The sequence below is a fragment of the Nuphar pumila genome, chromosome 11 (genome assembly GCF_984573655.1).
Source record: "Nuphar pumila chromosome 11, dmNupPumi1.hap1.1, whole genome shotgun sequence".
Lineage (NCBI taxonomy): Eukaryota > Viridiplantae > Streptophyta > Magnoliopsida > Nymphaeales > Nymphaeaceae > Nuphar > Nuphar pumila.
The window spans coordinates 19,074,369-19,097,156 of NC_143259.1; the positions used below are offsets into that span (position 1 = coordinate 19,074,369).

General features: G+C 38.7%; 1 protein-coding gene across 1 annotated transcript in view; it reads right to left on the bottom strand.

The window, feature by feature from the left end:
* RAD51C (RAS associated with diabetes protein 51C) overlaps nt 1-22,788 on the bottom strand; it is a 174,068-nt gene that overhangs the window by 86,974 nt on the left and 64,306 nt on the right. Inside the window, exon 7 of the mRNA XM_089980901.1 lies at nt 461-592. Within this exon, the coding sequence (XP_089837027.1) occupies nt 461-592 (132 nt within the window). The remainder of the gene's footprint in view (nt 1-460; nt 593-22,788) is intronic.

The window sequence follows — 22,788 nt, forward strand, 5'->3', positions numbered from 1 at the left end:
AATGGACATTAATGATCCTGGGTGCGGTCAACGCACCCAGGATCGAGTTGACCGCACCCGCACCCGCGTCGAGTCGCGTCGACGCGGGTGCGGCACCCTCCTAGCCGAATCCCTGTGACATAGGGTCTCAGCATAGAAAAAGGGGTCATGAACAAAATCTCAACCCTCATTAGTCTTTGAGATCCTTGACTGACCGAGAAGTTTTGACCTTTGGTTTCAGCAACATTCCAAGCTCTAACATGGACTGTCATTGAATGAAGCAATTGTGTTTGGTAGCAGGGTTTGACAGAAGAATCACAAGTCATTTCTATGATATATGTCCAGATAAAAGTTACATAATACATTTCCAAACAAACTGGAAAAATTACTCACGAGTGAAATCAGCTCTGACAAGTAGACAATATAACAGCTACCAGCCAAATGCATTAAAATGGAAAAGCTGAAAGTTTCTAAAGCTTACCGCAAGTTTGTACTTTTTAGCAAGTTTCATTAGCTTCAAAGCCATACCACTAAGAATCCGACTTCTAAGGGCCAAATCTTCAAAATCTTGACGGAAGTGAAAAGTAATACTATCAATAATCACAATTTTCACCTGAAGCATCAACACTTGATTAAGTGAATAGAACTGGAATAGCAAATACCCTAACAAGAAAATAAATAATTATAAAATATGGAAAAGCAAACTTTAAATAACAAAGGACATGATTTCCTATAGTATCAAACATGCCGAAGAAACTAGAACAAAACATTCATTTGCCTATTGTTATAATAAAGCACATGATTTCCTATGGCATCAAACACGAAGAAGAAACCAGAACAAAACATTCATTACTTATTGTTGTAAAATATGGAAATGCTCATCAAATGTCGAAGAAGCTAGAACAAAACATTCATTTAACTATTGCCATTATGAAACCACAGAGACCAAATTATTTTGAAAGAATTTTCTTTCAAGGATTAACACTTTTCATTTCCTTGAGCTCAGGTAAACTCACGAAACTAAAGAGATTAAGATAGAGAAAGGATAGAAAGATAGGGATACATGGGTGTTGTGTGTGAATGTGTGTTTGTGTGTGTCTGTATAAACACATACCCATAAAATCTAACAAGCATTATCTTTTCTGAAAAAGGTTATAGGCATATGCATGCCTTTTAGTCAACAACATTTTGTTCAGCATATGTTAACAAGTTTAAGGAGCAAGTCTGTCTTTTGCAAGGAGTCAGCAACTATTTAAATGATAACCCCCATATTACCTCCATCGGAATTAAAATAACATGACCTAATCTAGCCCTGATTTATATTAGCCAAGTGATGGATGGCACTCATGTAGCTCAAGCCCATGCCACCTTTTAGTGGCATTTCCATAATAAAAGGAATATAAAAGGCAGTGACAAACTTGTATTATTATAGTATGTGATATACTTCTGATATAACCAAATGTTGAACTCCTTTTATTAACCCTCATTAGGCTGCACCATGAATACATGTTATTTTGTGCTTCCCATCACATAAGAATCATTAAGGGCTAGAGAGGAAGTTATCCTGTTTTCTTCTCCCAAATCTCTCATATTGGGTCTCCTTTTCTTCTCTCTTTCAATCACAAGGCTTTTAGTTTTGTGTTTAGGAAATGCCCTCTATCATGAAATGAGTTATAATAATTTCCATAAATGACTATTGACTGGGTTATAATAATTTTCATACATGGATATACTTTATGAAAAACCAGAGTGAATTGTTTGATATTTTCAAGAAATTTTGTATCTTTGTTGCAGTTGGAACTATTTTTCCAACAAAGAAGAAATTGGAATTTTTGGCAAGTTGTTGAACATAGCAAAGTCAAGAGGGTGCAATGCTTAGCGAAAAAAACTCTGATATTCAATCTGTAATGGAATCATGAGCACACAAGTACAAGGGCCACTAAGGGCAAAGCACAAGTCACTATAAGAAAATACAAAAAGCCAAGGGCAAGCACAAGAACACACACAATATAAAAAATAAAGTTTACTCATCTTAAAAATGCTTAAGAGAAGCATAAATCACAAGAGGGGAGTAACCCCTATATATGCACAAAGGGGAGAAAAGAGAGAGACTCAACTAGCCGTTGGGCTAGTCCAACGGCTAAAACAAGAATGACAATGGCATTTTTGTCAAAAAAGAAAAATAAATAAAAACAAAAAAGAGAAATACATGATTTTTTTTAAATATATTCTAAAAAGAAATATATATACATATGAATGTATATATATATATTGCAGGTGTGGATGCGGGTGCGGATGTGATGATGCAGCACTTTAAAAAAAATTGGGTGTGGGGGTGTAGGGAGGGTATATATATATAAATAATCTTTAATAATTTTAAGTTATGAAATAAAAACAATTATCATATCATTAATTCATCATGCATAAATTCATGTAAAATCAAATTAACAATCTACAATTGTCATTCCTCATCAATAAAAAATAACACCACACTGGTGCGGATATATATATGTATGTATGAATGTACACGTGTATGTGTGTGTATATATACATATGAATGTATATATATATATTGCAGGTGTGGATGCGGGTGCGGATGTGATGATGCAGCACTTTAAAAAAAATTGGGTGTGGGGGTGTAGGGAGGGTATATATATATAAATAATCTTTAATAATTTTAAGTTATGAAATAAAAACAATTATCATATCATTAATTCATCATGCATAAATTCATGTAAAATCAAATTAACAATCTACAATTGTCATTCCTCATCAATAAAAAATAACACCACACTGGTGCGGATATATATATGTATGTATGAATGTACACGTGTATGTGTGTGTATATATATATATATATATAGATAAAGCTGGACTTGGTTAAGGTTAACTGAATCCACTTTTGAACAGAAATGGACCTCAGTGTGGTTGACTTCACCTGACACAAAGGAAGCCATGTCCAAGTGTCGCACCAACATAGGTGCGGGTGTGGTGCCTTGTTAGAAGAGTCAATGTTACATAGATATATATAAATATACATAAAAAACACATGAAAATATATATATTCATGGAGAATATATATTTAACCCACCCCCAAACTAACGACGAGATGACTAAACGTTTGCCAAGGAGAAAAAAAAATGCCGCAATGACAATGCTGTGAAGAAGTCAGCAAATTGCAACTCCAATGTCACATATGAAAGCTCTATGTGTAACGCCTCAAAAATCCCGGACTTGTAATTTTTTTAGAAAAATTTTGAAAGCCTTGTAAGCATTCCTTTATTGGAGTTTTAAATAATAATTCAGCGGAAAAAGGTGTTTTGAAATAACAAGTCAACGGACCTTGGGCGCATTACTTGCGAACCTTACCTTTATACAACGGATTTGTAACTCCATACATTCATTGAAACCAAATAGATTCAAAACGAGGTTTTAGAGTTTATACGAAAAGTGAAATTTCAAAGAAAACCCTTACACCAAATTACAAGAAAAATGTCTTCAGGAGCAAAACGTTAGGGAAAGAGTCTCATCTTGATATCATCATGTCATCATGTCATCGCTTGTCGCATCGACCTAATCATCACCTGTACCCATGAAACGGGGTCAGATCGATAAAAATCTGGTAGGTGCATAGATATAACAATTCAGAATAAGACTAACACATGTGTAGTTCCATTCATGATATGTAGTTTAGAATAAGCAAAAATGAGCATGCAAATCTTGTTTTTGTATCGTTCTAATTTTATCAAATGTCTCCAAAGAGTGAGCAAAATGAGCATGCTAACAAAATTCAGAACAAAACTAACATGTATGTTGTTCATTTCTCGGTGTGCAAAACAAAATAAGTAAAATGAACATGATAACTTTGTTCGATATTAAACTATCCTGAGGGTATGCACAGGAGAAAACGTAGAAACAACTGAGATTGCCTGGAGGTTTGTTATGCTATGTATTTTGATACCCCGGACAACTAGTTGAGTCTGCTTCTAAGGAGACGGTCAGTGACCGAGAGAGAATTCTTCAAAGGTATTTGTAGCAAGGGATGCATCCAACTTCTACAAAAGTCCATGAAAACTATCACCTAGAATAATTTTTGGTAGCCCCATCCCCTAACTCTGATGACTGGGGACACCGAGTCATTTGCTCGAGGGTAGTTGTTAACAACCAATCCATCAGAGTTTTTGTATCATCCCATCATCTCTCTTGATGGATACAAAAGACGAATGGGTACGTCAGGTTCTATTTTAACTGACGACCCATTCTGCATGCTCTGGTCTTTCAAACAAAATTGAACATCTTACCTGTGAAGACGATGATCACCATTTATGTAATTTTCCTTTCATCATTGTGCATTTGCACGTTATGAGGCTATCATAAATCTCTCATCCAATCATCGTAGTATCTGTAATGAGATATTGTGGAAATATAAAGAGTGCTTATAAGCACTTACAACAATGAATAAAAGAGACAATATCACAAGTCCATTGAGGGACAATACAAGCACAAGCCTTTAAGAAGGCAACAACATAAAAAGCCTCTTATTGAAAAGAGAGAGAGCTCTCAAGAATGCATACATACAAGGGGTTCACCCCTATTTATACAAGAGGGAGTGGAAGGAAAAGGAAGGCCAAAGGCCTCAAAAGAAGAGCTCAAAAGGGGGCTCCCATGGAGTCGTTGGGAGCCCCCAACGGTCACATTTGTGACCGTTGGGGGCTCCAACGACTCTATGGTTGGAGCCCCTTTTGGTTCCTAAAAAATACAAAAAAGAAAATAAAAAATAAAAAATGGAATTACATTTTATCAAAAAAATAAAAAAAATTGTTTTCTAAAACAACTATGTGAAATTACAAAAATACCCCTATCGAGTATTGATGTAATATATATATATATGGAGTACATTTTAACACCCCCCCCCCTCAAACTTTACGGGGAAATGACGGAAAGTTTGCCAAGGAGAAACATGAAGCGGGGAACCGGAAGGGCTTTAGTAAAGAAGTCCGCCAACTGATATTCTGAAGTGACATACGGTAGAGCAATTGTTCCTCGTAAGTATTCGTCACGAACATAGTGGCAATCCATTTCGATATGTTTGGTACGCTCATGGAAGGTATGATTGCTTGCAATATAGATGGCACTCTTGTTGTCGCAACATAATTTAGAAGCTTCGGTAATATCAACCCCCATGTCTTTAAGCAGACTGCGAAGCCATACAAGTTCCATTGTTGTGGTTGTCATAGCCCGATACTCAGCTTCAGTAGATGATAGTGAAACTTTCTGTTGCTTCTTACATCGCCAGACAATCAAAGAGTCCCCTAGAAAGACACAAAAACCAGTAGTTGAGACTCGATCATTAGAATTACCTTCCCAATCTGCATCAGTATAAGCAAGAAGATTCAAGAAAGAAGAGGATGATAGAAATAGCCCTTTATTGATGGTGTTCCAAATGTAACGGATGATCCGGAGAACAGCATTCATATCCACAGTTATAGGAGCATGCTGAAATTGACTAACTGAGTGAACTGCATGGGTGATATCCGGTCTGGTGATGGTTAAGTAGGTGAGAGACCCAATGAGTTGTCTGTAGGGTGTGGGATCTTCCAGAAGAACCCCATCCTCTAACCGTAATTTGGCATTAATAACCTCGGGAGTCTATTTTTTTATCATCAGAAATCCCAGACTTAGAACATATATCTGCAGCAAGCTTTATCTGTGACAAAATATATCCTCGAGAAGAATATGCAACTTCAATTCCAAGAAAGTATCTAAGAAAACCTAAATCAGACATATCAAAATTATTTTTTAACATCAATAATACTATTTTGATCATTCTCAGTGATAATCATATCATCAACATAAAGTAACAACATCACGATACTAGTACCTACATTTTTAACAAAAAGAGCAGTGTCAGTATAACAAGAGTGAAATCCTAATTTTATCATGATATCACTGAAACGATCATACCAAGCCTTAGGGGCTTGTTTAAGGCCATACAATGCTTTTAAAAGCCGAAGAGTTTGACCTTGCTCAATATTAATTCCGGGTGATGGATCCATGTAAACTTCTTCACTTAAACTTCCATTTAAAAAAGCATTTTTTACATCAAGTTGATAAATAGGCCATTTTCTGGTTGATGCGACAGCTATTAAAGTCTTGACACTGGTCATTCGAGCTACGGGAGCGAATGTTTCTTCATAATCAATTCCATATTCTTGTGAGTATCCCTTAGCGACTAACCTAGCTTTATATCGTTCTAAAGAGTCATCGCTTTTAGTTTTGACTTTGAAGACCCAGCGACACCCAATAGATTTTTTGTGTGGGGATAGATTAACTATTTCCCAAGTATTAGCCTTTTTTAGTGCATTTAGTTCAACTTGCATTGCTTCAACCCAATGTAGTATAGATTTAGTTTGATTATAGTGAGCGGGTTCAAAATAAGAATGTAGGGTTATTAAACATGCTCGATAGTTGGGCGTTAAGGAATCATAGGATACAAACCTATTTGGGGTTATTGATATTCTAGAAGAATGTCTAACTTGTGGTTCCTAAGTAGACTCAGAAATTTGAGAGTATTTTTCGAGGGCACTAATAGGGTTTTCTTGATTTCTTCTTGAGTAAACATTCATATTTGCATTATTATCATTTGAGGGTATTATATCAAGATTGGACACCTCACATGTATCTTCTATGCTTTCAAGGAAATCATTTTGTATGTCATCAATAAGATCATATAAAAATATGTAATCAATTTCATTTGTTTCTTCTATTTTATCAAAACCATTCTCTCCTAGAAATGTTACATCGTTTAAAACATATAGTTTATCATTTTTAAAATCATAACATCTATACCCTTTTTTATTTTCACCATATCCTAGAAAAACGCATTCAATTGCTTTTAGAGACAACTTATCTCTTTTATGCAATAGGACAAAGCATTTGCAACCAAAAATACGAAGACGATTGAAATCGGATGAAAATTTAAAGAGCTTTTCATAGGGAGAAGCATTTTTTAACTTAGAAGAGGGCATTCTATTGATTAGATAAGTTGCGGTTAGAACGGCTTCAGCCCAAAACTTCTTTGGAATATTTCTAGAAACAAGTAATGTTCTAGCGGTTTCTATAATGTGCCTATGTTTCCTTTCCGCTAGGCCATTTTGTTGAGGGGTTCAAGGACATGATTTTTTATAACAAATTCCATTTTGGGTTAAATAGTTTTGAAATTCGTGAGATAAATATTCACCACTGGAATCGGTTCTCAAAGTAGATATGTTACTTTGTAATTGATTTTGAATTTTTCTATGAAAATATTTAAAGAAAGTAAATACTTCCGACTTATGACTAAGAAAATAAATCCAAACATACCGAGTAAAGTCATCAATAAAAGTAACATAATAAGAATAGCCCCCTTTAGACATAACCGGAGAAGGCCCCCAAACATCCGAATGCACCAATTCAAATGGTCTTGACGAAAGAAAAGTTCTAGTTCGAAACGGAATAGACTTCATTTTTCCAAAAATACAATCTTTGCAACCAATTTCTTTTTCCTTACAAAAATTTTTTCCAAAGGGAAAAAGATACATTTTGGAATAACTTGGATGACCAAGTCTTTTATGCCAAGTTTCCATATTTTTTTCTTGGACATACGAACAAAAAAATTTTTTGGGAAGGTCTAGATGGTCTATATAGTAAAGGTGTCCCTTCCTATGGCCTTGCCCAATCCGCTTCCGGGACCAGAGATCCTGCACAAAGCAACCATTAGATGAGAAAGATATTTCACATCCATGGTCGGCAATTTAGTTTGGGGACAACTCTTACTTTTAGAAAACAAAAATTTTGAGAATCTTTAAAAGAAACAATACTTAAAATTTTTAAAAAGGTTCCATCGGCCGTAGAGACACAAGAATCCTTTGATTTGGTGCAAACATCAACAAGTGCATTTTCATGAGGGGTCATATGAAAAGAGGCTCCGGAGTCAAGGATCCAAGAATACGTATCGGGTGATGATGTAGAAGCAATAGTTGCACCCGATGTGGAGGAAGAAGCTTTTAGAATTTGTTGAAGAGCCATAGATATTTGCCCAAGAGTCTCTTTGAGGTCATCATTCTTGCCTTCATCTTCTTTGGTGGTAGTTTCTTCAAGAGAGGTCACCTTAGGCTTGAAAGTTACATTAAGCTTTGGGTAAGCGGGTTTGATGTGACCCGGCTCATAGCAATGATGACAAACAATCATTTTTCTTCCTCCATTATAGTTTCCTTGTTTCCCAAAATGAGGAGGTTTATAGGTTCTTACATTGTTACCGGGTTTGGATACAGCAAGCACTTCATCAACATGTTTACTCATGCCAAGCCTTGTCTCCTCTTGAGTGATTTCGGCAATGGCATCCTCAATTGGAGGAAATATAGATCTATGGAGAAGTGAAGATCTCACTTGCTCAAATTTGGGACGTAGCCCAAAAAGAAATTGAAACAATCGTTCTTGTTCCATTTGTTTTTGTCTTAATTCAATATCTTCCATAGAAACCCATTTTGGCTTTAAAAGAGCCAATTCATCCCATAGTGGGTTTAGGGCACTATAATAGTCTTGAATGCTAGAATCACCTTGTTTGGTGGTTCTAATCTTTTCTTGCAAAAAATGCGTTCTTGCAAGATCCTTTTGGGTATACATACCCTTCATAAAGGACCAAGCCTCATTGGCCCAATGAAATTTAGCTATATTAGCACATACCTTAAGCTCAATATTGTTCATAAACCACGCAAGGATTTTCACGTGATTGCTTTCCCAACCTTCCACTTCTTTTTGATGATTTTCAATGGCCTTGAGGCGAGCATCTCCTTCAAGAGCCTTTTCTTGACCTCCTTCGTTCTTCGTGAGCACAAGTTTAGGTTCTGGAACGGTACCCATGACAAAACCCCAAAGTTTCTTTCCTTTGAGGTTGTTTTCCATTGCCGATGCCCACATCATGTAATTCTTTCCATTGAGCTTGAAGGATAGGTCGATCTTTGCCTCCATGATGTTTCCAAGAAGTGAGAAGAGATACACAAAATATGAAATACACGAACCACACTTTTCCTTCAAGAATCGAGTGGCTCTGATACCATGTAATGAGATATTGCGAAAATATAAAGAGTGCTTATAAGCACTTACAACAATGAATAAAAGAGACAATATCACAAGTCCACTAAGGGACAATACAAGCACAAGCCTTTAAGAAAGCAACAATATAAAAAGCCTCTTATTGAAAAGACAGAGAGCTCTCAAGAATGCATACATACAAGAGGTTCACCCCTATTTATACAAGAGGGAGTGGAAGGAAAGGAAGGCCAAAGGCCTCAAAAGAAGAGCCCCAAAAGGGGGCTCCCATGGAGTCGTTGGGAGACCCCAACGGTCACATTTATGACCGTTGGGGGCTCCAACGACTCTATGGTTGGAGCCCCTTTTGGTTCCTAAAAAATACAAAAAAGAAAATAAAAAATAAAAAATGAAATTACATTTTATCAAAAAAATAAAAATAGTTGTTTTCTAAAACAACTATGTGAAATTACAAACATACCCCTATCGGGTATTGATGTAATATATATAAATATATATATATGGAGTACATTTTAACAGTATCAACATGTCATGCATGTTATGATGAGAGGGGTATCGGTTTCTCAGAAAGAAACCCCAACTTTATTGTGTTATGAAAGAAAATGATGTAACCATTTTAGTTTAATTCGACATGCTCTGTTCTTTCAAACAAACTCGAGCATCTTGCCTACGAAAGCGATTATTATCATTTGTGTGATTACCACTTTTATATCATTGTGCAATTTGTACGTTACGAGATCACCACGAATTTCTCATCCAATTATCGTAGTATCAACATGTCGCGCATGTCTCGTGATACTGCCCGACCTTAGCAATTTTCGTCTTACCATGCTCGCAATCGTAGATATCTGGGTCATATCGGATATCAATACAAAAGTTTTTAAACCCTTCTTCCTATTGCACCGATTTAGGAAAAACATAGTTGCAATTTAGGCAACCTTCAAATGTTTGAATTTACTTTTCAAAACCACGCATATTTGTATACTGGATTCTCGCAAGAAATCCTCTTTTTTTTAAGGCTTTGGCGGACATGCGTGAATCCGCGTCTTTTAAAAAGAGCATGCATGATACAGGGTAGGAAAGAGTACGCAAACTGCGCACCTTACGAGGTTGTATATATGTACGTATAATACATATATTACATAACGCAGGCCTATGCACATTACAGCACAACAGCAATATATAAAGCAAGACTTGATGTGCGAAATCGCACATCGAGCTAAATAATTGTGTAAGCAGTGCACAAGGTACGAAATCGTATCTCGGCTAAATAAATGCGTAAGCAATGCACGAGGTACGAAACCATACATCGGCTAAATAAATGCATAAGCAATGCACGAGGTACGAAATCATAACTCGGCTAAATAAATGCGTAAGCAATAGCCTGTGTACGTAACAGCGTGGCGGCAAAGTAAATGACATAAACCAAGACTCGATATGTGAAACCACACATCGAGTTAAATAAATTGTGCAAGCAGTGCACGAGGTACGAAACCGTACCTTAGCTAAATAAATGTGTAAGCAATGCACGAGGTACGAAACCATACCTTGGCTAAATAAATGCGTAAGCAGTAGCCTGTGCACATAACAGCGCGGCGACAAAGTAAATGTCATAAAGCAAGACTCGATGTGTAAAACCATACATAGAGTTAAATAAATTGCGTAAGCAATGCATGAGGTACGAAACCGTACCTCGACTAAATAAATACGTAAGCAATAGCATGTGCACGTAATAGCGCGGCAACAAAGTAAATGACATAAAGGTAAATGGACAAGGATTCACAAAATTGCGTCCTTGAGTTAAAAGTGTATGTATTTGTGTATGTGTATATATATATATATTATTTATTTATTTATATTTATTTATTTATTATATATGCTTATACACATGTTTTAGAATTATCCTACCATTGTTTTGTATGCAACTTTCCCCTAACACGGAGATGGTCGAACTTGTTGATGATTCCGAGTGTAGGTCTTTAAAGGCTTATGCCTTGGTGCATGTGTCGCGGCTGTTACGCCGATAGGGTGTGCTAAAAGTATTGGAAATAAGAACAAGTAAATTCTTCTTTTAAAATCACGCATTGGTGCTACGATTATGTCACAGGGGTTGAACCTAACCTCGGTTCGAGCCACCTGACTGATACGGGTCCCAAATCGGGGCGAGCCGCGCTGAGACTCAGGGTTAGCCAGGCTCGGCTGAACCCGACTGGCAGCAAGCGGGGAGGAGCTGCGCCCCTCCACTGTTGCAGCAAGCGAAGCAGGGAGGGGCGCTGCCCCTCCACTGCTGTAACAAGCGAACCAGGGAGGGGCGGCGTCCCTCTACTGTTGTTAACAGGCGAAGCAGGGAAGGGCGACACCCCTCCACTGCTAATAATAGAAAGGGGTAGGAGGGTTGGAGCCTAACAAAGAGGAGAGAGAGCAGGGAGGGGCGGCGCTCCTCCTCTGCTAAAAGAGGAAAGAGAGAGTGCAAGGAGGGGTGGCACCCCTCCTCTGCTAAAAGAGGAAAGAGGGAGAGCAGGGAGGGGCGTTTCCTCTTTTAGCAGAGGAGGGGTGCCGCCCCTCCTCTGCTAAAAGAGGAAAGAGGAAACGTACCTGAGGGAGGTGGCACCTCCGGTGAAGGGGGGAAAGGATGAGGGGGATCCGACGAGCAAGGGAGACAGGAGGAGATCCCGACAAGTCGGGAGTCGGGGGTTCTGGCTTTTAGCAGAGAGGAGGAGATGGGTGTATGCGAGCAGGGTGAGGCGAGGGGGGTCTGCAAAGGGGAGAGAGACGGGAGGTCGCAAGGGGGGTCTGCAAAGGAGACAGAGACAAGAGGTCGCAGGGGGAAAGCGAGGGGGGCTCTAGCTTGTCGAGGAGGGAAGGGGATCCCAACGAGGTGTGCCGGCGAGAGGGGAGGGGTTCAGAGGTGCTCAAGGAGAGTGGAGGGGCTGCACAGGTTGCGTAGGGAGGAGTCCGGGGAGGGGTTTCGTTTTTGTAAAAAGAAAGGGGGGTGCTGACCCGGATCCGGTCAGATCCAACCCGGATCCAAAATGATTTTTTTTTTGTAAAAAATGATTTTTTACACTGGTCCCTTTATGAAATTTCTCTGAGCATGTACTCATGACATGTGTGATTACTCATAGTGTAAATGGCACCTTTGTTGTTGCAAGACATTCTTGATGGAGTAGAGATGATGATGTCCATGTCCTTTAGCAAACTTCTTAGCCAAACAATCTTCGCGTTGGTAGTTGTCATTGTCTGATACTCTGCTTCAGTAGAAGAAAGCAACGCATTTTGTTGCTTCTTACACCTCTAAGAAATTAACGAATCGCCAAGAAAAATACAATAACTTGTAGTAGAAATATGATCATTTGGATTATCTCTCTAATCTGAATCAATATAAACAATTAATTTTAAAGATGAGGAAGAGGATAAAAAAAAACTTTAGTTATGGTGTTCTTCAAATATCTGACAATTCTCAAAACAGCAACCATGTGAATTGAGGTGGGTGCATGTTGAAACAAGCTCACACTGTAGACTGCATGTGCCATGTCAGGTGGAGTGATCGATAGGTACATGTGTGATCCAATTAATTAATGATGTGGAATAGGATTCTTTAAAGGAGTATCATCAATGGCTCTCATTTTTGCATTGATAACCTCGGAGTATCCATTACCTTTTCATATGTCAGACTAGCAATTATTTTGGATGCCAGTTTCGTTTGAGATAGCGAATATCCTCTTAGGGAGTACACAACTTCAATACCTAAAAAATATCTTAGAAAATCATGGTCAAACATATCAAAAATTTCTTTAAGAATATTTTGAATATCCCTTCTTATCACTTCTAGTGATAATCATATCAAACAAACTATAACTGATTTAATGAGTCATTCGCAATTTCACAGTCTGAATTATTTCATACTTGCACATGCATGGCTTAATCTTTGAGACAATCATATGACTACTGGCAGGATCAACCAATTAGCATCCCTCATAAACATCACAGCACTAGCCTGAAGGCCAAGCAACTGCAAAGCGTTATCCGTCGATTTCGACATTAAAAATGTCAATGCAGGAAGGAGAGTTGTTATGTGGTGTAAGTTTTGGAAAACGCTTTTTAAAACAATATTTTTAATGAAAATGCAGTAAAAACCAAACACCAAAATTAATAAAAACTGGCTCGCACGAGTGGTGGAGTCCGAATCGATCTCAGGGAACGGGAAATACTTTGTATTCAAGCACACAATTAACTACTCTTTATTGCTAAAAATAAAAATCAATTAATTGAGTAAATAAGGGAGAGAGTGCAGCCCTCTGCGGAGGACTTTAAACAAATGAATAATCGACCTTATTACAAACCCAAATTAATTGAAAATAAAATAAAATAAACCCTAATATAAAAAGAAGAGAAAAGGTCTTCAGTGCTTCGAGTCTTTTAATCCTCTTCTTTGTTTCTTTGTTCACTTTTGCATGTGTTTGATTAAGGGCTCCCTGAGGGGCTTGAGGGGCCTTTTGAGGGAACCTTTTAAAGACCTTAGAGGGCTCTTCGAGGGTATGAAAACGGGTTCTTCGCACGTCTGATCGCTTCCCTGCAAAAATAAAAAATAAACTGCAGCAACAATGAATAGAACTAAACAAAATTTAATAATTAATGAACTAAAAATTCAGCAAGAAAGGAATATCTAAACTACACAAACTAACTACACTAAAAGACAAAATAGCAAAACAACCTACTAACAAATTTGAAGCTAATTCAACTACTAACAAATTAAAGACAATCTAACTAAGAGATTAAGGAAATACACTAACTGAATATCAAACATCAATTAAAACTAACATATTACTAAACTAACTAGCTAACAAACTAATTAACAAACTATGTAATCCTGAAACTAATTAACACAAAAAAAAAAATTCAAGAAATCAAGTTAACCGAATTCAAGAATTGACTAAACTAACCTACCAGCTACATGACAAAATAAATAACAAACTACACTAGTTTAATAACTAACAATCACACACATGGTGTACGGATATAATTAATTAAAGCTGAAACTTAATAAAATAAACTACCTAGCTATCTAACCTAAAGAATTAATAATGAATAACAAGAACAAAATGAAATTAAACTAACAATCTGTAACGACCCCAACTCATACCCTTGAAAACGTAGAAAAAAAAATTCCTTTTTTTTAATCAGTTGCGGAAATATTCTCAAAGACCCGGAGCCTTTACAGTTCCACTCTCAATTGAATGACCAAACACCACAAGAGATCTTACATTTATCACCTCAAACCATAGCAAACTCATTCTTTATTAATGATGAACGAAAGAGTTTAAACAATAGTTGCAAGGGACATATCATAGTTATTTAAATAACGTAAAAGTAAATAAGGAAAAACTAAGCCACGATATCCCTCTATAAACTGTCTAGCAAAAGTGTGACACTCGTAGCTCTCCTAGAAGCTAGTGCTTCACTGATCCCCTGCAGCTGTGAAAACCAGAAAAGTAAAGGTATCAGAAATCCGAAGAATTCTGCGTACGAATCCCTCTAATGAAATAAATGAGAATCAATAATACAAATAAGATTTCATGCAATAATTTAGAGGAATACAATTATGACAAATTCATAATTCAATTAAGCATTCATGCAATAAAGAACATTTATTAAGCATGAAGAAACATTTAATAAATAACAGGGATCACAAATTTAGCAATACAATCATGTAATATGCTTTAGGAGACAATATTATGCATTCAGCAACACTTACAATTAAGAGAACAAGTAAACATGCATGATCTAATGCATAGTAGGAATATGCATGATTTATGTGTAATGCATGAACATCTTATTATCTTTCCTTAAAGTTTTCTTTTCCATATGCATGCCCTATTAAATGTACACAATTTAAGTTTCTCTTTTTAATTACCGTTGTCCGCGGATACACCAAACGGGTAAGATTTTCCGAGGTCAAGTAGGATTCTCAGGGTAACTTAGCACACAAGTTGTATTTTATTACTGGGTTCTAAACTTAGCCCTCGACTGAATCACCTTCGGAACATTAGACCTCCATATCTAATGTCGGGACACCAAGGACCCTTCACGCCCACAAGTGTCACTTTCTTGGTATACCAAAACAACAACAGTTGTGTTTACACACCACCCCCAAGTAAAGTCGCGGACTCTCCCTAAAATTGTGGTCAGAAGAAAGAACCTCAATATCGGGTTCAGGGGTAATCATTAGTGCACACAGAGTTTTTTTTATCCTCGTGGTCCCCTAAAACCAAATTTCTAAGATTCTTATTCTTCCGATGGGAGATCTCAGAACGTATATTACACTGTCTTTATACATTATCTTTTTATTAAAAGCCAATCATTGAGTTTTGCAATTTAGCATGCATAAGCAAAGGCAAAAGCTCGCATCTACCCCTGCGAGAACCATTACGATACTCCCGCCCGTGGAAACACATAGAACAGTGTAATAAAAATATATGTGATTTTTAATAAAAATATATATGATTTTTGCGATGCATTTAAAAGTAAATAAAGAAGGAGCATCTAATACTCAAGGCTCTCCAGGCTTGCGATGATCTACTTGTATCATCGATGCATCATATGCAAAAAACATAACAACATACCACGTTACATTACTTTTGAATGCTTTACAATGCGCATTCATATATGCCATTTAAAGATGTGCATAAAACATTAATATGCATGTGCATTGGTTCACCACTTCATATTCATTGCATGCTTTCATTTGATCTGCATACTCTTGTCAAATGCATGACTTCATTTAATACATATATTTGTGTCAAATGCATGCATTCAATCATGCCCCTTTCAAATAAAATATGTGAACACAACGTGCCATCAATTACATGTAGACCCGTATCAATTCCATACATGCTCATGCATAAGAGAACAACCATATGATTAACACTTTTACTCCAGCGTAGGATATTCACTTTAAGCATTTGAAACAGCTTGTACGACAACACCCGAAAATAATTACATGTTTAGCCAGATCATGGTAGCACCCATAATCCGTTTCTGTCACTTTGCTAACATAGATGCATTGTAACTAGGCATGACAGGATAACTAAACACTCATCAACTATGTTGCTAAACAAATCATCATATACAAACCCATTGAACACTTAAACACGAATATGTACATAAAAAATCAGTGTAACATGTATATATATATATATATATATATATATATATATATATATAATATGAGTCGTGTACTGGACAGGCCAGCTCAGGCTTGACAGTCCCATGCGTCAGGGCCTATGTAGGCTGCTGCCAGTTGGCCCAAATGAACCCCCTCCCCTTTTTTTTTTAACATACCCGGGCCAACATCCATGATTTAAATCTTCTGTTTTTTTTTTTTTGTAAAACACACAGGCCAACACCCAGCCGACCCAGTCAGCTGGGCCTGTGCACCACTCGCCACAGGCTGCCAGCCATCCCCAAACCACTTGTTTTTTGTTTTCTTCCAAAAGTTTTATTTTCAACATACCCCCCCCTGTAATACCTAGGAAAAAAAATTAAGTTATCCGGACCCGGGTCGGATCCGGATCCCAGTCCCGTGAAGGGACGACTAACGGTAGGCCGTAAGGGCCTACCGAGCGGCGCCCGTCTCCCTCACCCCTGCTTATAAATGAAGCAGGCAGGAGGGGGGGGGAGCATCGAACGCTCTCCTCTCCCCGTCTCCTCTCCTCTTCCCCCACCACCTCTTTCAAGTCATCGCCGACCCAGCCACCTACCGGCGCCGATGCTTGCCATCGCCGTCACCCGTCATCGCCGGCACCCGCTACCTACCTCCGTCCGTCACCATCTGCCTCCGCCGGCGACCTCCAGGTGAGTCCCCCTCTCCCTCGTCTTCCTGTTTCCCCCATGAGAGGGGAAGGCTAACCGCTCCCCCTGCAGCCTCGACAGGAGGAGGCGGGGGGTGGCTCCCGGCAGGGGGGGTTTCGCCCCCCCCTGCCTTTCGATTTTCCGGCAGGGGGCAAGCCCCCTGCCTTTTGGTGGCTTCCGGCAGGGGAGTTTCACTCCCCTGCCTTATGCTTTCCGGCAGGGGGCGAGCCCCTGCCTTATGTTGTTTGGCAGGGGGTTTCGCCCCCCTGCCTTATGCTTTCCGGCAGGGGGCGAGCCCCCTGCCTTATGTTGTTTGGCAGGGGGTTTCGCCCCCCTGCCTTATGTTGCTTTTCGGTAGGGGGCGAGCCCCCTGCCTTATGTTGTTTGGCAAGGGGTTTCGCCCCACTGCCTTATGCTTTCAGGCAGGGGGCGAGCCCCCTGCCTTGTGTTGTTTGGCAGGGGGTTTCGCCCCCCTGCCTTATGCTTTCCGGCAGGGGGCGAGCCCCCTGCCTTATGTTGTTTGGCAGGGGGTTTCGCTCCCCTGCCTTATGCTTTCCGGCAGGGGGCGAGCCCCCTGCCTTGTGTTGTTTGGCAGGGGGTTTCGCCCCCCTGCCTTATGCTTTCCTGCAGAGGAGCGAGCCTCCCCTGCCTTGTACTTCCCGACAGGTAGGGGGCGAGTCCCCTGCCTTGTGCTGTTTGGCAGGGGGGTTTCGCCCCCCTACCTTGTTTTTTCCGGCAGGGGGGGGGGGGGGGGGGGGGGGGGGGCAAGCCCCTACCTTGCATTGTCTGGCAAGGGAGCAAGGCTCATGCCTTGCTGCCTCTGTCCTTCCTGATGCAGGGAGCTGAGCTCCCTGCCTCCCCTAGCTTTGGGGTCCGGTACTGCTGCGGGTCTTACCGGACCCGTTCCTCGTAGTATTATGGCATATTCATCCTTTTGGCCTTGCAGGTTGCACCACGGAGCCTTCTCGTATTTCGCGGCCCGAGACAGTGATCACTTACGCTCGCAAGCGGATAAACCCCCGCACCCCTTCTAGGTAGGGGTTTGCGTAAAAAGGAACAGGAACAATGAACTGCTAAAAATAAAGGACTTAACCAATAAATCAAAACATCTACATATAATATATATGTAGGTTCTTTCCTGCACTTTATTTTTCCTGCACTTTACTTGTCCTGCACTTTACCTTTCCTGCACTCACTTTTTCGTTGTCGTCGCGCTATACGTGCCAAGGCTTTCCTTTTTATGTACCTTTCCTTATTGCCTTTTACTTCCAGGACACGGTTTCGCGATCCTGGTCCCGTTTCCTTTCTGTATTTTACTTTTTCGCTGTCGTCGCGCTATATGTGCCAAGGCTCTTCTTTTTGCACTTTCCTTTCTTGTTTTTGCTTCCAGGACGCGGTTTCGCAATCCTGGTCCCTGTTGATTTCATTCGTCGTTGCTTTCGCTATTTCATACATATATATGTCGCTCTTCCTTTTTTATTGTCATAGACTCAACCCTGTCGTGGATTGGTAGGGTTCGACCGCAGAGCTTAGCCTTGCGTAAGAGTTACGAAATGAGATACTGATTTATAATACACCAAAAAAAAAGGTCTCAGGCGCCTTCACAGGCAAGATGCTCATTTGGGTCTAATGGACCAGGGCATGAAGAATGAGGCGGCGGTTGAGAAACCCCCGTCGCGCTCAATTCGACTCAGTTTCGCCAAGAGAGAGGACGAAGGGTACCAACTCCGATGGACAGGCCATTAATGGCTATTTACGGGCAAAGGACTCGGCTTCCCCGGTCATCGGAGGTTAGGGGAAAGAGGCTGCACTAGATAGCCTAACACTTCTGCAGAAGTTGGATGCATCCCTACTGGGCCTTAGGGGGCTTGCTCTCTCGACCACCGGTCGCCTCCTTAGGATAGGATTCAGTCAGTCAACCGAGGTAATTTAAGATACATGGCATAATAAACCCTCGGATTGGTCTCGATTGTTTCGGCTCGTGTGCCATGTACGTACCCACATGGCCGGTTAATAAGTGATAATCAAATTAAGCATGTTCACCCTTCAGTTGTTGTTTTTGTACACTTGCGGTATTACGTGCTAGCATATTGGTGAGTTTTCCTGTACATTATATTATTGTTGTCGTGGTATGTCTAACTGCTTTACCTGTTAGTTGTTCTTGTTCTTTTTACACTCCTACTAGTTTTTCGCGAGACTGACCCATTTTATGGGCAGGTGATGTGTAGCGGCGACAGGCAGTCAACGGTGCATGCGACGTGGCTCGAGACTATACTTTTCCTTCCAGACTTCTGGCTATCGTCGCAGGGTTTTGAATTTTGGGTTTTTGTTTTAATCTGGGGGCTGGGCCCCCTGTTGATTTTCCTTGTATAATGACTTCTTATTAAGAATGTAGTACTCTTTTTAGCCGTCTGTTATTTATCGCCATGGTCATGTTTGAAGTGCCGAGCTAACGTGCCTGGGATTTGCAAAAAACTTGATTTTTAAACTAGAAAGATTTTTTTTTTGAAGACTTTTCAGAACAACGGAGTTCGCGCTTTCAGGGAACTCCTTCATAAAAACTTTACTTGTCAAGTTAAGAAATTTTTGGGCGTTACACCCCCCCCCCCCTTTTTTTTTTGCAGGGCCCTCAAGGCTGCCCAGTCAGCTGGGCTCCACGGGCCTAACAGGCCGGGCTACTGAACAAATTCAGCTGGGCCTATGGCCTGTCAAAGTATGATCAAAGCAGGCCACACTTGAAGCCCCAAGCCACTAGCAGGCTGCCCAGCCGAGCGAGCTCGGCTGGGCCCTGCTGCACAGTCCAAGCATGTTATATAAAAAAAAATACATAAGCACAGGGTCCATAAAAATATTTTTCATAAGTAGACAAAAGAAACGCATGTTGTTAAACCTGTATTATGTATGCACATTCAGATTTAGGGACCCCTGGATGCACTTAGGTGCATACATAACTTCAAATGTATGCACTATGCATGATCAACACTAATATGCATATATAAGCATACAAACGACTCCAATAAAGTAATCGAATTCACCAACCTACGATATATATATATTTTTTTATGAATGCATGCATATACATCAATTAATCACTAGAGTACATGCACATGACAGTCCCTTATATGCATCAGTCATGGGAACCATTGTTTATCAAAAGAGACAATAAAGAAAAGCTCTTCTACCATTAGTAAAAATTCTGTCTCATTATGCACAGAAATTTACCCTTACGAAAATGTGAAAAGTATCAAAAACACACTACAATCGTATTTGCAATCTAGAGTACGTTCTATCACAAGTAAAATTCTGTTTTGGCATAAGATGGGGCATACACAGAAATTTACCTTGACAAAGTGAAATAGAAATCCGAGACCAATCCATGGAAGAGAATCTATTGATCCCCTTTCATATATATTAGCATATGCATATAGATCTACCCTTTTTACCCATGGATTTTCAGCAAAATCATGCATGAAAATCCATCTATATCCAGTTTCTCATTTATTTTCAAGAGAAGATACCCGCACCTTTGCAAAAATCGAAGGAAAATTGAGGCTGAGGTGCAAAAACGTGGGTACCTTCTTCTCCCACTCTTCTTCCTCCTTCCTCTTTCTCTCCCCTTTTCCCTCTTCTTCTCTTTCCCTTTCTCTCTTCTCTCTCTCTCTTTCTTTCTTTCCCTTCTTTTTTTTTCTTTTATAAAGTGAGGGAGAGGGGGTGACATTCCCTCCTTTCTCCAGTGCTTTTAGAAAGAGCTGGAGAGTCTCCAATAGGGAAAACTCTCCCCTAGTTTCCTAAATTTTTTGAAACTCTAAAAAAAAGTTGACTTTTCTTTTTCTTAAAACTCCTAACCCTTCTAAAACTCTCTCTTAACCTCTCTTAGGTAAGAATAGGGACTCTTTTAGAGAGTCTCACTCAGCCCAAAAATAAAAATTCGGAATTGATATTATTTAATTAATTAATTATTAATTAATTAAAAATATCTAAAAACTTCCAAAAATAACCAAATTAACCCAAAAGGCTTCTCAACCTTATTAAACTCCAAATTAAGGCTTTATATCGAATTTAAAGCTGGAAAAATGTTGAACTTGGATTTGGATCCAGATCCGGATCCAAGATCTAAACCCATACCCAAAACAAAAATGGATCAAGATCTGGATCAAATCCAAATTTAAGTAGGACTTAAATAAGACCCAAATCCATATTAGTTCAGATCGTAGGCCTTGGATCCAACTCCGGATCCATATTAACAAACTGCTCGATTTTCAAAAAAACGAGATTTTTGGGCAAATCGGAACTTGAAATCAAGAAAATAAAATATCGTTGCGCTCAGAATTCCGAGACGCATCCAACGATATATTACACTTATACCAAATTCTGAATTTCACCCAAAAATAACCCGAATTTCGCTTGAATTTAAAAGTCAAAAATAAAACTCTATCTCGTTTCGATTGGTTCATTACGACCTTGTCGATGGGACCTGGGCCAAGCCCGGACTCAAAGACATCAGTCTAAAAATCGAGCCTCAAACGATTTTTCTCCTAAACTTAGCCAAACTTTCGTCAAAATTATAAAATGACTAAGTACTAAAATACGCGATATTACACAATCAATCTATGCTATATTAAAATTTTAAGTTTGGACTAAAATTATGTGAATCAAACAAAGTAAACTAACTCATAAAGTAAGCTAATCTAATCTGTAGCTAAATAATAAAATCTGGAAATAGGGAATAAAAACTATATTAAATAACATTGACTAACGAATAGTTAAAGAAAAGCTAACCGACTAGCATACACGATTAAAAATCTAAACTAACAAGAATATCACCTTAACAAAGTAACTACATCTGTACAAAAATTTAATCTAACTACCAGAATATGAAATTAACAAAGAACTAACCTAACTACTCCAATTAATAACAATCGATTAAAAGAACAAAATAAAGATCGGCTATGCTAATTTTATTCTAATTTATACAAGACTCAATGAAAATAGGACTACCAATTAACTAACGTGAATTAGACTAAGACTAAAGCTGACTACTGAATTATAAACTGGCTTTATACAGCTAATACGATTGAATAAGACAAATAATATTGACTATGCTGAAAAGAAAAAATGATAATTGATAACAAGATAGAAAATCGGCTAAACTACTTAGTCTATTTTAAGCTAATTTAAGCAATTAATGAAAAAAAACAAGAACATGACTTAAACATTGAATAAACTAACCTAATACTGAAAATAAACAAGAAAGGTTTAGATCTACTTGACGCCAAAATAAAATTTCAGAAAAAAAATGATGCAAGAAGCTAAATCAGCTAAAAAATTTATTTACGTGATCTAAAAACAAAACACCGAATATAAAAACGTATTACAGACTATTCTAAACTAGATCTAATCTAAAACTAATCAAAAATCAAGAAAAGATATGAAAACCCTATGTTAAAACTATTGATCTACATAGATTAGTTATTATTCTATGCATAAATCAAGAAAACGGCTAGATTAAGCAAAATAATTTTTTTTCTTTTCTTTTTTTATTTTTAACTTTATTTTTTTTTAGATGTTGAATCTAAACTAATCTAATCTAAATATGCAGAATATGCAATGATCAAATAAAACTACATGCCATGCTATGATTTATGATATGTGAAAACTAAAAACTACGGTGAAACAAGGGAGAAGAAGATGGTTTTTACCTGCTACACCCAAACAAACTTCAGCTCTCTCTCCGGCAGAGGGGATGCGAGGAACCAGCGATGACGGTGTTTAGAAGACATATTGAGAAGCATAAGCAAGAAAGGAAAAAGGTAGGCAACCGGTCGATCGAAAAAGGAGAAGAAAGGGAGGCAGAGAAGAGAGAGAGGG